The 15,582-nt window shown below is 31.7% G+C and overlaps 2 protein-coding genes across 3 annotated transcripts; both read right to left on the reverse strand.

The window, feature by feature from the left end:
- Nucleotides 1-5,678: 5,678 nt before the first annotated feature.
- LOC105783298 (uncharacterized) lies at nucleotides 5,679-9,577 on the reverse strand. 2 transcript variants are annotated; one of them, XM_052626689.1, is made up of 5 exons: nucleotides 9,482-9,547; nucleotides 8,892-8,935; nucleotides 8,275-8,806; nucleotides 6,860-6,900; nucleotides 5,679-6,777 (listed from the first exon to the last, which is right to left on the reverse strand). In XM_052626689.1, the coding sequence occupies exons 3-5, from the start codon at nucleotides 8,594-8,596 to the stop codon at nucleotides 5,905-5,907; spliced, it is 1,236 nt and encodes a 411-aa protein (XP_052482649.1). In that variant the 5' UTR covers nucleotides 8,597-8,806; nucleotides 8,892-8,935; nucleotides 9,482-9,547; the 3' UTR covers nucleotides 5,679-5,904. The 2 variants fall into 2 exon arrangements, with proteins under 2 accessions (XP_052482649.1, XP_012464126.1); XM_012608672.2 differs by having other exon boundaries at nucleotides 8,275-8,935; nucleotides 9,482-9,577.
- A 2,014-nt stretch (nucleotides 9,578-11,591) lies between these two features.
- On the reverse strand, nucleotides 11,592-13,175 carry LOC105784460 (uncharacterized). The gene is made up of 6 exons (XM_012610347.2): nucleotides 12,863-13,175; nucleotides 12,698-12,793; nucleotides 12,399-12,617; nucleotides 12,175-12,271; nucleotides 12,010-12,072; nucleotides 11,592-11,893 (listed from the first exon to the last, which is right to left on the reverse strand). Exons 1-6 carry the CDS (start codon nucleotides 13,100-13,102, stop codon nucleotides 11,694-11,696), a joined length of 915 nt encoding a protein of 304 aa, XP_012465801.1. The 5' UTR covers nucleotides 13,103-13,175; the 3' UTR covers nucleotides 11,592-11,693.
- Nucleotides 13,176-15,582: the final 2,407 nt, after the last annotated feature.

Raw genomic sequence — 15,582 nt, forward strand, 5'->3', positions numbered from 1 at the left:
TACAGATGAAAATACCCTTAATTAATTTTTACCCTCCATTAAACATGTGTCGCGACATAGGCTTATGTGTCTCGTGATGTACAACTTCGAATACTAAATCTGGAACTTGTCCGGTTGTGTTGTGATCCCAGAAGCTCATGTTGCGACTCAGATTTCATTCTTATGCTTTTAGGTCTAAAAATAGGTGTCATGCACATTCTATTAACTCATTAAAACTACCTTAAGGCCCATATTGGCCCAAGAGGTTAATTAACGCAAAATTATGCATAAAAACACTTATTTTGCAATAAATTAAATCTAAGTTATTGAAACTGAAAATGCTATAAAATAACCTAAAGTGACCTAAAAACAAGCTTGCGAAGTGCCGAAAAGTACCTAATTTGCCACTACAAATTGTGGCAGGTCAGGCCTCTAGTAGGAAGTAGTTGCCTTCCTTCAACACCAACAAGTTGTTTTTATTTTCCTCCGATAAGACGTGGCATACGGCTTATGCCTTGGGGAAAAATCTCTTGATGTTTATTGATACTTACACCTTTTTCAGCACAATTAGAAGTCCACTCTTGGTACTAGTAGTTGTACTTCCTCTCAGAATAAGTTTAGGCTTCTTTTGTAGTAGAAGGTAGAGGATGACTTAATGTTCATGAACAATTACCTCTTTTCTATCCATAACATCTAACAAATCTTTATGTAACCAAACTCCTTTAACTTCCCTCACTAAAGCTCACCATCTCACTTAAGTTTGCAAACTAGAAATTATTCAGTATCAAAAATTGATTCATAATATACAAAATACAAAACTATAACTAATTTGATACTCCTAAATCCACAAACACAATAGTATAATTTTTAGTTGTATTAACCTTCATCTTTTTTCTAACTAAAGGCATTTATTCTTCCTCATCCCTAAAAAGACCAAGACCTATTAAAACAATCACTAGAGATATTCTCGCAGCATTAATTGTCTTACCTTTTTCAATAGTACCACCCTCAACATGTTCATCAACAGATTCAACGGCCTCAGTAGATTTCACCAAAAATAACCTCATACATTTTATGTTTATGAGAAGGTCTTTGGCACCTAATTTCTTTTAATGCATCAAGAATTGTTCCACCTAAGTCTTATATATTGTTCTTTGTCAATATTTCATCGATCTTCAGATTTCTCTCTTTCAACTAATAATTAAGTTGCACTATTAAAGTTTGATCTTCCAAATGAGGCTTCCTATTACATTACTTTAACAAGGAAACCATCCACTTAGTTTGAAAATGAAAACTTTGCTTCAATTTACTTTCTAAGAAAATATATTTTTTCTCGTACAAGTGCATGTTACTCTTTTTACCCTTCAAGAAATGATCCTCTTGATTATGAGGTGTAAAATAAGAAAACCCCTTGCAACCCTTAGTATTTAGAAACATCAATTTGTGCAAATTCCTAAAATAGCCAGGCAAGGGAAGTTCTCAATTTTCAACAATCTAAGAAAAATGCCATTAAGACCTTTATAACGTACTAAGCCAATTGCCTAGAAGCAATAAAGTCCACCTTAAAAACATGCATTGGCAAGTAAAACCCCCTACTATCATTGCATACATCACTTCAATGATGATAACATTTTAAGACCAAAATTCATACTAATAATTTGGCACTAGAACAACCCTCTCCCACAATACTTAGTCATTTCATCACGATTAGTGAATCTTGCCTTTAACCTCACTCTCAACCCTCCTAACTGATTGTTCGGGTACACTTTTTTTATAGAACATATATTTCTCACTTTTCAGCACAAAATAACCACAAGCATAATAGTGTAAAGTTGTAATAAATTAATATTATTTTTACAACGAAATACTTATTCATGCATTCCAATGATCATTTCTATAGAGATTGACTAATTAACTGTGAACTAGTTATACGGCTTACTAGTTAGACGATTACCAACTTATCCAATTTAAGTATTATTAATGCATTCAATATCAGTTTTATAAAAAATTTTAACCAAAAGTGTTTACTAAGTAATCTAACCTACAAACCTTCTTTACTGTTTAAACAAATGCAATTAACAAATCGATGGTCAATTGTTTAGCTAGTTACTAATTGAGCTAACACACATGCTTAGATTATCTTGATTGTCATTCCTAAATGAAACCTCCTCTTAGTATCATTCACATCTAAGAAATTCCACTTAGGAACTCCTATCAATCTTACTATTTGACACAATTAAATCGAGGTCTACATGGTAGAGTCTCCTCTTGGTCTCTTCTACCTAAATGTTCAACTAGGGTGCCAATTCTAGTCTATAAAGCTACTCAAATCAATCAAACAATCATCAAAATATGCATCTCAACTGCAATAAATAACTCGAATTACAATTTGTGGAGTTATGCCTCGTATTTTTTTGGCTTTTTTTCTCCCAATTAAACTCTATTTTTTAGTTTCCCACTTAAAATTTGATTAGGGTAGGTTAATTTATTATTTTCCCACTTAAACTCTGATTAGTGTAGGTTATTGTAATATTATTTGATCTACAAATTTAACCTATAAATATGATTTTTTTTCCACCTAAAAAAAATTTAACCTTATTAAAAATTTAACCTTATTGAAAAAAAGTTTTCCCTAATTTTTTTTCAAAAGCCCAAGCTTTCATTTGTAGACACCTAATGAAGTGTCTTCAACAAGACTATGGAAAAGCACAAATATGCACTCGCGAATCAGCAAAAAACACGTCAAAAGTGGCAAATGCAACTTCGTATTAGTAATCCATCTGCAAATAAACATGTGTCTCACCCAAATTAATTAGAGAAACCTTCTATCCTTCTTATCCCTTAGAATTGCTTTTCTCGACTCTCAATACCATTAAGTGAACTCCGTAATTATGTATTAATGGTGAGTTTGGATGGGCTTTGGGTTGCGGTGCAGTGTGTTTAATTTACTTTTTACACTAATCACAAATAAACACACCGCCCATCCAAATTCACCCTAAAAAATACAGGTCTTAAAACCTTTTATTTTACTTTTAAATTAGTTGTACTTGAATGATCTTCCTCCCTATATCTATATCACCCTTTTTTAACAGTTAAAAGTAATTTAAAAAAATGGAGAAAGTAAGGTTGGGTTTATTGATGTGTTAGATTGGTATTAACCTGAATTCTAATGATGAGAAATCCTTAGATATCACATCCAAAATTTCGACCAAGTGTATGTGCAAGTATTTGACATTCGTGATAACTCCTGTCATGATGGGTAAGAAGTCTTTGGCACGTAACTCATCCAAACATCGCGTTTACAGTCATAAAAATCTTTGCTACGTTGGTCCCATGAAAAGTTCTGTTTTTTACTAGCTGTCGGCTTCTTTAAAACCAGGCTTTTTTTGTCACATTATATATAGTGTTGGTTTATTTAATATATCAAAATATATTATACCAAGTCATATTAATCTTACATTTTTAATTTCTATTGATTTTTATTTATGGTTGGGAATGAATAGGTTGGGGTGATTCACCCAACTTGGTAGGCTTATATTTGTATTGATTGATTATGGATATAATTTTTATTTTAATCTGGATCAATTATAAACATATAAGAAGTAAAAAATTAAAAGTTGAACCGGATATACTAAATTTAAATTTATAGAAGAAGAAAAACATTGAGATGAGATTGCGACCTCGACCAACCAATAGAATGGTTCAAATCCAAGAGTAGGAGTTTGTGTCATTTTGGCAAATTGAAAGAAAATGACAAGGGTTTTAATGAACATGGGTAGGGAACCCTAGCAATGATTCCAACAGGACCCAATTGCAAAGAACGGTGGTCGCCTTGAAAAGGAATGGCAAACATCAAATAAGGACCGACAATGAAGGATTCGGGTTGTGTCATGTAGCAATGTGCAATTGTCTAGGGTCATACCAACAGACCACATGAAACAATGGTCCCAAGAAATAGACCACAGTAAAATTTTTCAAAGGCTTGGGCCGGGTTTTATTTTATTTTTTATTTTCTCGTGTTAAAAGTATGGAGATGCGAGGGTTATCCCCACACCACATGGGATACAAGTTGGGGTTCATAAAGTGGGTAACGTCATGCATCAACACCATGGATGTGAACCCTTGGCTGCAACTCTTGCAACAGATAACACGGGGTAGCCGTTTTCTTTGTATTTTTTTTTCTCTATACAAAAGTGAGTTGTTGAGGAATGTGGGGTATTTGAATATAGATTAAAAAGGGTGGTCATAGTTCATGGATTAGAGGTGGTGGCAACGTTTTCTGAGAAGCCAAGTTGGGGCAATTTGGCTGACGAGGGATGATTGTATTTTATCACTCATAGCAGTTGGGGATCATTTCTTGTTGAGTTTGGGATTCATCCCTCACCCTATCTATACAAAAAAGAAATTATATTATAACATGATAAATCGTATCAATTATATCTAGAAAAAAGTAAGATGAAAAACGGAATCACATATACAAACTTTTTGAATATCATTTTCTAGAGATAATTGTATAAACATGTTGAATCGTCAACGTCAACGGTTCACGTTTTAATTATTTCTATATATGGTAAAATATTACTCAAAAATGATAATTATTTGATAAATTGATACATACAAAATTGATTCTACCATGTATCCTTAAAGTAAATTTAAAAAATTATATTCATGCCGTCGACAAGTGCAACCACTTTCAAGACCAGCTACCCCTTAGCGCTCTCCCTCCCTCCTTTTCCAGCAGTGGGGGTGCTTAGAGGCTAGGGTTTTTAGTTGAGGCTGGGGTTTGGCCCATTTTAAGTATATTGGAGGGGGGTTGTATTTATATTTCTTTTCTAGTGAAATCTAAATGTTTGCAAGGAAGAAAATAACTGCATAGATCAAGTAGTAGGTTAAATCCGTATTCAACTTCTCTACCGATTTTAATTTGTGGGCTTAAGATTTTCATGGGTCCTAGGCGGAGACAATAGTGCCTTAATTGTTGAAAGTTTGGGATGAAGTGACAAAGTAGTAATTCAGATTCGGCCCGCAATATGTTCTTTAGGATGGGGAGCTTAAAAACCTATTAATGGACATTTTTCAGGCCCACTAATTTATTATATAAAACTTCAAAGATGGAATCAAAAACTTCTAACGCAAATTCCACCAAGCAAGTTTCTGAAACCCAAAAGTTAATGGAAGTAGGTAGAAATAAGGTTTTCCCGGTAGCACGTAAGTCCCCGCATGGCAATTCGTAAACTACTACTACATGCAATGTGATTAAACTAATATTTTAATTACTCTACTTTAAAAAATTACAAAATATTATTCAATTATTTAAAAATTTTCATTTAAATTATTAAACTATTTTAAATCATTAAATTATATTTTTTTAAGTCCAATTAGAGAGCCTCAAATGAGGCTCGATTGTAAAAAAGTACCCGTCAACAAATAAAAAAGCATACATTAAATCCAAATCGATCTGATGGTTTAAGTTTTAGTTCGCAAATTCATGACATTTAGAATTATTTCATGAAAAAATTAAATTGTAAACGAAAATGAGAAAGAAAATTTTGAATTGGTGCAAGCAGTACAAATAAAAAGAGACCATAAAATATCGATTTTAACAGCCCAATAACTTGGATAAAAATTTCTGAATAGTCATAAACTTATTAATAGTTCAGTGACTTTATTTACTTTTTTATAAATTGAATTAACATATATAATCAGGAAATTTTGGTTTCCACATTTAGCACTTCCACCATCATAAATAGATTGTATAATACAAACCAAATTAACAGATTTCAACCCTTAGTTTCCACAAAAATCACATCTATACAACATCTCCTAGTTTCCAGTCGATTTTTTTTTACTCAAATGTCCATTCACCAACTATTCAGCCTTAATTGATATATGCAAAGTTTGTGGCCAACATAACACTAATCTTACTTACCTCTTCCCACTTGGACCCGCAATCGTCTTTGAGCACCCGACTGCACCCTGATCGATTGACTTCCCACTAAAAAGTTGCAAAGATGGCGAACTACTTTTCCTCAGCTTCCCAGGAAATTCTTTACTCGAATTAACCTTCACGAAGAGATTTTTCTTCATGCGACTCTGGTTAAGCAATAGCATTGTACTACGTTGGGGTGGATGCAAAGCCCCTTGAACACAGTCTCCCACCTGTGCACAGCTCCAAGTCCTTGATGGTCCATCCTCCGAAAATGATCTAAGCCGTGAAATACTATTCCTAAGCCTAGAGAAGACTCGATTCTCTGGAGAATTTTGCTCTTCGAGCTTGGTACATACAGGACAAGGAGGGTCACTTATGCGAGCTTTCTGTGTTGTCTGCTCCAAACATTCAGCATGGAAAGTGTGTCCACATGAAAGAACCCCTGCAACAGGCATGTCATTACTTCTTACAATCCTACGAGCACTCCAAGGCGACCTCTGCGAGAGAAATCTCTCACACAAACCACATTTAAAACCATTAGATGGGACACATGATCGACCAAAAATCACAGATTCAAATGGCTCAGAAATATCTGCAACATCATTGCTGCTGCTAGCACTGCTCCAGCGATGGCCATCTCTTTGTGGCGTGGCCGTATCATCAGAAAGCCCTGCAACTGCAGAGTCCAACACTCCTGTGGTAGGAGTTTCCATGGGGAATGACAAAGGGTGAATGGCTTTGGACATAAAGCAATACCGACTTGAAATGTTGCGATGAGATGACAAGCATTGCTTGACCATGGGCTCAGACTCACTACTGTCTGAATAAGATGAAGTGGAGACCCCACTATCTGCATTTGTTGAAGTCCCCTGCAAAATTCCATCAACTAAACATAAATTCTAGGGAAAACCTTTTCAACTTAATACCAGTGTGAAGATGAGAATAAGGTACCTCAACAAGAGAAGCGAAGGGTGCCTGCCCGCCAACATGATCTAACATGGAAAAGAAGACAATAAGTTGTTTCAGACAAAGCTGATGGAAATGATTCAAGCTTTTTCAAGTATGTTTCCAAAATTAAATTTTTAAATTTCAAGAGCATTAAAAAAGTTTCTGAACATAACCTAGATACATTGGCAGAGAAATTACTTAAGAGGACTCTATGCAGAGCACCTAAATAGTATTGTGAATCAAATTGCCCTATAGGTTCATTTTAACATAGAATCTGGCCAAATAGGTGTCTAGGACTAAACTCAGAAAAGAAAGTCTAGTTCAATAATTCTAACTTCAACACAGACAAGATAAATCTACAGTAAATTAGAGTTATCAACAGGTACCCAACTGACTGACTGTTAGACACCAGGGTTATTTAACCTAAAAGCAAAAAGGCAATTGATAGAGTTACATAAATATAAAATAAACTAAAGCTTTCTCTTCCACATAATGATTTTTTAATTTGATGCATCCAAGGAAATATGACAGTTACAAACTTGTGTCTGCTACACTAGAGATATATACAAGTCAATAAAGGAACAACAAAATATATTATGGCAATTGAAGAGAGTCTTAACAGCTAAAGGTTGAAGGAAAGCCAAGACATAATAAAAGCCAGTCTTACAATATCAAAATGATACAATATTGGGTTTAACAGTTCTCCATCCTATGAGGAACATGGAGAAACGTACTATTGAGTTTCACTACAGTGACTTTTATCCTTTCTACACTAAGGTCACAGTCCCTAATACTCATGATAGCACAATGAAAGATCATGCAAATCAAATGCATGATAATCAATCAGAAGTCATGCCATGGCTATTGCAGGTGAATAGGCAGGAAATTCTGTTGCATTTTCTTTGATGTTCTTTCAATGCAAACTCTATTATTAGATGCCATCATTCCCAAAATGACAACATCTCAATAGAAAAGGGGGTCATATCGCACCGGGATCAGAACTATTACATAAGAATATCAAATGGAGCAAGAAGAAGATAACAATAATGAATATAACTAATTACAGAAACCTAGTAACCTAGCTAGAAATCAAACATTTCTGCTCTTGATCAAGAGGGACTGAGAGGAGTGCAGTTTGAGACATCAATCAGAAGGCCTTCTTGTCCTTGTCATAGGAAGACATATCATTTGAATGTTTGCATACAAGCGTACATCTTGACATGTGTATTTATTTATAAGCCTCTATTTCATCGTTTCATTTGAGAATTATAAGTTACAAAATGAGATTTAGCCAATTGCCCCATGACTATCAGACAAAACATGTCCAGCAAAGGAAATGGAAGTGCAGAAGTGAGAATAAAAAATAAGACAATGTCAATACAGCTTAACAATCAAAGTAACACTCTCAACTATCTTACCTCTTGCCATGGCAGTTTCATAATCATCAAGCGTGATTTCCTGTATTACTGGAGGTGTCCACTGTGGACCCTGAGAAAGGTCAGATGGACTACTTAAAAAGGGCGCAGCACCATCAGATGTAGAATATTGATGATTGTAAAGAAAGTTTCTCCTCATCCAGCCCCTACTTTCTTTGCTGTTTGGAGATGTAGAAGATTCATACAATTGACTCCCATCATGTGAACTGTATGACGGCCCATCGGGTTGAAAATGGAAATCCCATCTTGAAGGGGGTGGCGAGAAACTTGTATTAGTTTGCCAATAAGGCTCATGAGGGCCCATGGACCAGTCTCTACTGGCTGCATTTGACCCATGTGGCCTTGCAGCCACACAACACAGCGACCCCGTCTTAGCTATTTTTTGTAAACCTCACAAGTTCTAACTCAACAAGCTTTTGACTTTTACAAAGCTTTCCAACAAATAACTCAAAGAATCACAACATCCTCAACATATGTTTTGTTCCCCACAACCATTTCGACATTGAGACCCAATCTTCAATAAATATAAAAAATCACAAAACACACCTTCATCAGTAAAGCTAAAAAAATGTATTTCATTGTGCAAGCATGATAAATACCCTCAGCAGTTCCTTTTGAGAGTCACCACCATCAAAACAGAAACCTGGAAGGAAAAGGTCATATAAGCACAATTAGATGTAAAAATCATACATCTACACAACAATAAAAAACCAAAATATTTTGCAAAGAAATAAAAATAAATGAGAAAAAAAAGGGGGAAAAATCCCTCCAAGTTCATGATCAAGTGCACTTTCATTATATCATTTTTTCCAAAACATTCTCTAGTCAACTTTCTCACAGATACTCCTAAAATAGAAATGCCAGCAGTAAATTTTAATAATTTCATACAAATTAAGCAAAATTATTTTTTGACAAACTATAAAGAATTTTTTATATGTAAACTTGATATCGCCATAGAGCTAAGAATCAAACAGCCCAGAATGCAACAAATTTCATAAGTTTTGAACATCAGAAAATTGGGGGGGGGGGGGAGGAGAACTAAAATGGAAGCCGAGTATAAGTAACTAAAAACAGTAACAAACAAAAAAAAATCAAAAGGTAATTCAAATAGCTTTAAAGAACAGTTCAGAGAGACTTAAAGGAAGCTACGATTATGCAAAAAAGGAACAAAGACAGTGTAATAACTTACGATTTCAAGGAAACCGAAATGCAATCGTGAAGAAATGCGGAGGGATTTTGGAGAATGAAAACAAACCCTAATTTATTGGGGGAAGGGAGATTAATTTAATATCTTTTTATTTTCAAATTAGGACCTCTGTTCTTTGTGTATTTCTAAAACTAGTCCACATTTTCTTTTTCACTTTCCGGTTTAAAATTAATTTAATTTACTTTCCAAACTCAAAATATTAAAATTGCATTAATCAATTTCTTATTTATCCATGTCACCTCAACCCTTAAATAAAAAGATAATACATTTCAGTGTACTTAAATCCAAGTCCTCTCGTACCAAAAATAACGTCAATGTCAACTAAACTAAAACTCAATCGACTAATAATTTTTTTTAAAGATATTAATTTATTGATACAATATTTTAAAGAAGTTAAATGAGAATATTTTTGTTGATTAATATATTTTAATGGTGTTAATTGATTATATTAAAGCTCAACAATTGAATATAATAATAAGATATAGAGTGGTTGATTAATAACACCAAATTTATTAGAGTAAAATGATACCTACCTAATCATATTCTTTGCACCCGCTCGTAAGCATTATTAATTTAATGCCAATAATCAGACTCATGTTCAAAATGCTCCCCCATGTTTTTATCTGCCAACTTTGCCCCCCCAATATTTCTCATTTTCTTAATTTGCCCACTGCAAGACACGCATCCGAATACATGTTATTAATCGGTGAAAAAATATTTACTATCTACTTTTATTTTGAATTTAAATATTTTTTATAAATTTTTATATAAAAAGATACAAATATCTTTCTCATAATATTTTCTTTAAATGAAGTAATTTTTTAATTATTTTTCAATTAAATTAGTGTTTAATTAACTCATAACTCTAACACAATTACAAACTTAGATATAGTGTAAATTAATAGTCGATCATTTTCTTAAGTTAAGAAACGTTAATAGTGACAAACATTGGAATCTCGAACATGCAATTGATGGGTTTGAATTATATAAAAAAAAGCTTTGAATTTGGATTTTAAACATGTGATTGACTTGATGGTTAAGATATGTTTATCTAAGTTTAAGTCTTTGGGAGAATAAATTGTATATCTTTATTTAGATAATTCCCGTTATATGTAATGTGCGAGCGTGATTCAATTATTTTGTTAGGTTAGGATTTTATAATTTGCAATATTCTAAATGGCTCAAAATGGAAACAACAATAGTTAATCAATGTCATTCAATTTTTAGTACAAATGCGACATCAAACCTTTAAAATTAGGAATGGCAATGAAGTAGAGTGGAGCAAATTTACACAAATCCACCACTTGTTCCATAGCTAGCACATTGTGCCCCATGGCCTATTTTGCTCCACTATAAATGTATAATCTTAAAAATTACTACTACCTCTATAAATGTTAAATACATTCATTCTCACACGGCCTCGCTTCAATTTAAAATTTTATTAATCTTTTTAAAAGAAATTAAATATTTAAAAATAATTCTTCCCATAAAAAAACTTATGATTTTTCTATAACACATTTTTATATTTTTACTTGTTTAATAGATTATGGTAAAATGATTATTTCATAAAGTAAGACAAAATGAGGCAAACAATTATCATAACTGTTCCATACTTGCTCCTAAAATAAATCCATCTCACCTTGCATCTATTTTTCAAAGAAAAAGCCCATTCAATTCGAAACAAATCAGTTCAAAATTCACGTGAGATTCAAGTTTTGTCATCCTTATTTCAAAAGTTGATAAGCAATTTTTTGGGTTTAATTCTATTCTCAAACCCTCTACTTCTTTTACTTTTAAAATTTAACCTCCACTTTAAATCCCATAAATTTAGTACTCCACTTGTTTGATTAAAGAAAAATCTATATTTAATTGACAACACTTTTGATGCACCAGGCTTCTAATATTCAAAAGTTTAATTTAAAAATAAAAATTCAATTAATAAAGCGTAATCAAATTTAAAAGAAATCAATTAGCAGTATTATTAATACGACTTTAATTTTTTAAATCGGAAAAGTAGACAACCTAAATTTCTGAAATAAGAAGCAGATGGATAAATTTCAAAAGTTCAAAAAATATAAGGATTGGGGCAAAATTAGACCACTTAAAAGCAGGAATTTTTGTTGAGAGCTGCTGATAATTAGAAAGCATATATATATACATGTATATGCATGACTGATAGATAAAACTTGAGGCTTTAGTTGCAAGCAACTCCATAGACATGTGGAGTTATTAATGAGAAGGGAGCATTGTACAAAGAAGCCATGCTTAGTTCCAAACTTGAAAACCCTGATGAAGATATATATTTCCCGGTTTCTCTGGTAAGGTGACATCCATCCGCAACTGCCTGTTGCAATGGATCAACTAGTGTCTGCCACAACCTCAGACTTGTTCCATCTGCAATTACAACACTAATATTACAATGCATGGATGTTATTTTGGATTCTAATTGCATATACTGATGTCACTTCTTGTAGAAATCAACGAGTTAAACTTCGGGTTCGGATTAATACCTTCGGCAGCAACATGTTCGATAAACAGGAAAAGTCCTCCTGGTTTCAACACCCTTTTCACCTCTGAACAAAGTGATCAAAAGTTAAAAATTCATTGCAACATTCTAATTATTGTAGGTCAAATCAGAAGTTACCATTGAACTTCATTGGAGCATGATAAACTACCTGTAAGTGCCATGTTAACATCTTGGACAGAACATAATACAAGTGTACCAACAACTGCATCGACAGATGAATCATCTATTGGAATAGCCTCTGCAACCTGGATAAATGCAGCAGTCCCCAATTCAGAAAAAAATAAAGTTGAAAATGTACTTGTCATGGATAAGAAACCTATTAAACTCTGCCATTTATTATTTAGAGCTGCTACTAGGACTAAAAAAACTTACAGCTTCTATGAAATGAAAATTCTTCGACGGTAAACCGACTGCGGTGGCCGCTGCTCGAGCATACTTCTCCATCTTCTTGTTAGGATCCAAGCCAAAAACTTGGACCTCATTATCACCAGCATAGTACTCAAGGTTGGGACCTGTCCCAATCCCAATCTCCAGTACCCTTTTGGCCTTTCCCTTTAGTTTCTCAAAAAGTTGTGACTTGTAACCTGCAATCTTGAGATTTAACAAAAGAATAGGTAATTCAACCGTACATATGTATGTATATGAAAAAAAGGCATAAAATAGTTACTAACTTTGGCCTCATAAGGTTTCATGCTTGTGTCCATAACCGAGGCATAAAACTCTTCATACCAATCGGGCCTTGGAGGGTGAATCCTGTTGAGCAAATCCTGCACATCAAAATATTCTCTGTTAAAAGTTTTAAAAGACAATAAATAATCTACCAGTTATGAAGGTACCAAGTAATGATCAGAGTCTGAAGTGGAGGCATTGGATTTGGAAGGGGAACTTGGAAGAAAAGCTGCAGTGGCAGCTTCAATGAAATGTCTTCTTCCACAACAGGAACAGAAACTGGGGGCAAGGGATAACTGTTTGCTGGGAATAGCTGCAGCTGAGCGGCTCTTTTGGTTAGTTTTTAAGGAGGCGAGAGGTTGAAGCTGGAAACTAGGAGAATAACGGAGGCGAACCAGTTTCAACATCTTGAGTGTCAGTTGGATCTTTGTTTTATGAAGTTATAGGCTTATAGCTCTCCCCAACCTCATGACTCTTGAGATATTTTCCATTTTTTAGTTATTTTTTCTTCTTAAATTTAATTATCTTTACATCTTATTATTTTATTATCCTTTTAGTTCTTTAAGTCCTTATATATACCATAGATTATTGTAAACCCACGTGTAAATGAAAAAAATTTATATAACAAATATATTTATTTAAAGTTTGTAAGAATCAAATGATGTTTTGTTGAAATTATAATTTTAAATGTTTGAAATTTATTGTATTTTAAATTTTATTTTGTGTAAATTTAAATTGATTTATGATAAAATATTTAAAAAAAACTAAAAACACTCTCATACAATTAAAGTTTATCAGGAGTTTTATATTTCCATGTAAAGTTCATTTTACTTATTCTATTAAAATTACTTTTTATATATTAAAATTTATTCAAACTATGACACTGTTACAATTTGTCATTAAATTATTAATAATTTAAATAAAATATACCATACTTAATTAACTTATTCATGACTCGGTTCTACTTATAAAAATCCAATCATCTCCAAAATTCATATATTTTTAATTAAAAATTATCTTTTAATTTATATTTTCAAAAATAAAAGGTAAGAATTTTAATTTTATTTATGAAATTTAAAACTTCAATATCAACTTATTTAATAATTAATTTGAAAAGCAGTTTTAACTTCAAAATATTTGTTTAAGGATGTTTAGTACTAGAAAAATGATTTTGGTTTTAAAATTGCTTTTTAAAAGGGTTAATCTACACTGAACTTGAATTTGACAATTCATACCTGTTTGGTATCTAAATTTTCTTTTGTCAATTCATACCAATTTGATATTTTTTAGGTACTTGATTAACGTTGTTAAAATACGCTAATATGATTCGACATGGCACTTACGACCAATAACATAATAATACATGATAGTCACACATTTTGGCATGTGGTAAAAAATATTTTTTTTACAAATTTTAAATTTTTTATTTTTTTGTCACGTGTCAAAATATGAGAATGCCACGTGTCATCATGCTATTAATCGTTAGTATCATGTTAACGTATTTAACGATGTTAGTAAAGTATCTAAAAAAGTATTTAGTTGACTGGCGGTTTCCAAATTTAGGAATCAATTAGGTCTAAAAAATTTTTAAATACTAAATAAGTGCTAGTAATCAAGTTTAGATAGCTCTCTATTATTCCTTTTAAAAATTCTTTCTGGTTCACTTGGACAAACTTTTTCTATATATAAATCACTAAGACTGTTTTTAAGTTGCAATGACAAAGTTATGGATTTAGTCTACATATTTTATTTTGGTCATTTTAGTCTTTATATTTTTGAATTAGTCAATTTAGTCTATGTACGTTTCAGATTTTAAAATTTTAATCTGGCTCTAGTAATAGTAGTTCAACCCGCTTGGTTAAATTCAATTAATAGTCTTATATTATGCATATAATTAAAAATTTAATCTATATTCTACAATTGGATCATTTTAAGTCTCTCTCTTTATATATAAATATATTAATTTTAATTTTCAGGCTTGACGTAAATGATAATTTGTTAAACTATTAATTATATTTTTAATGAGTAATATATAAAATAATAAATTTATATGATATTACATATATGAAAATATGCCCGTCGTTTCGGATTTTAGAAATAATGAAGGTAATGAATTGAATAATTATTGTTTGCTAAGGAATTTTAAAATTTTAAAAATATAATAACTACAAAGAATCAAAATTTTAAAATTTCGTTAACTCACAAACTCATTGTTATAGAGGTCGTGGATTACAACTGTTAAAAAGCAGATTATTCATTTAAAGTTGGCAAAAATTCTTTTAAGAATTTAGATAAAAATATTAGAGTTTAAAATTTTATTAGATAAAATAATTACATCATTTAAAATGTGGATCGAACTTGAATCCCAACATTTAATGTTCTAGTTTAATTTGTTTTTTAAGATCATAATATATTATATTATTTATATACATCATATAATTTATAACACATAAAATTAATTGATTAAAATTTTATTAGTCCCTATATTTGTATAGAATTTAAGATTTGATATTTATACTTTAAAAGTTAAAAATTCAATCATCATACTATTTCAATTTAAAATTTTTAGTCGAATCATAAGTCTTTGGTAGTTTTTGACAAATTTTATCAATTTAACATATTTATTTTTTTGTCAATTATATGCCACGTCAAATGAAGATAGTCAAGTCAAATTTTTAAATTGACAAATTTTGACAGAAAATACTAATGATTTAAGTGAACTAAGATTTTTAAATAAAAGTAAGACTTATTTAACTTTTTAAGTACATGGACTAGAATCCCAAATTTTGTCAAAGTACAAATATTAACAACATATTTTAACCAAATTAAATCTATAGCAATATATAAAAATATAATGTAAACATATTAAAATAATTTTATATATAAT

This window comes from Gossypium raimondii, chromosome 13 (assembly GCF_025698545.1).
Source record: "Gossypium raimondii isolate GPD5lz chromosome 13, ASM2569854v1, whole genome shotgun sequence".
NCBI classification, from domain to species: Eukaryota; Viridiplantae; Streptophyta; class Magnoliopsida; order Malvales; family Malvaceae; genus Gossypium; species Gossypium raimondii.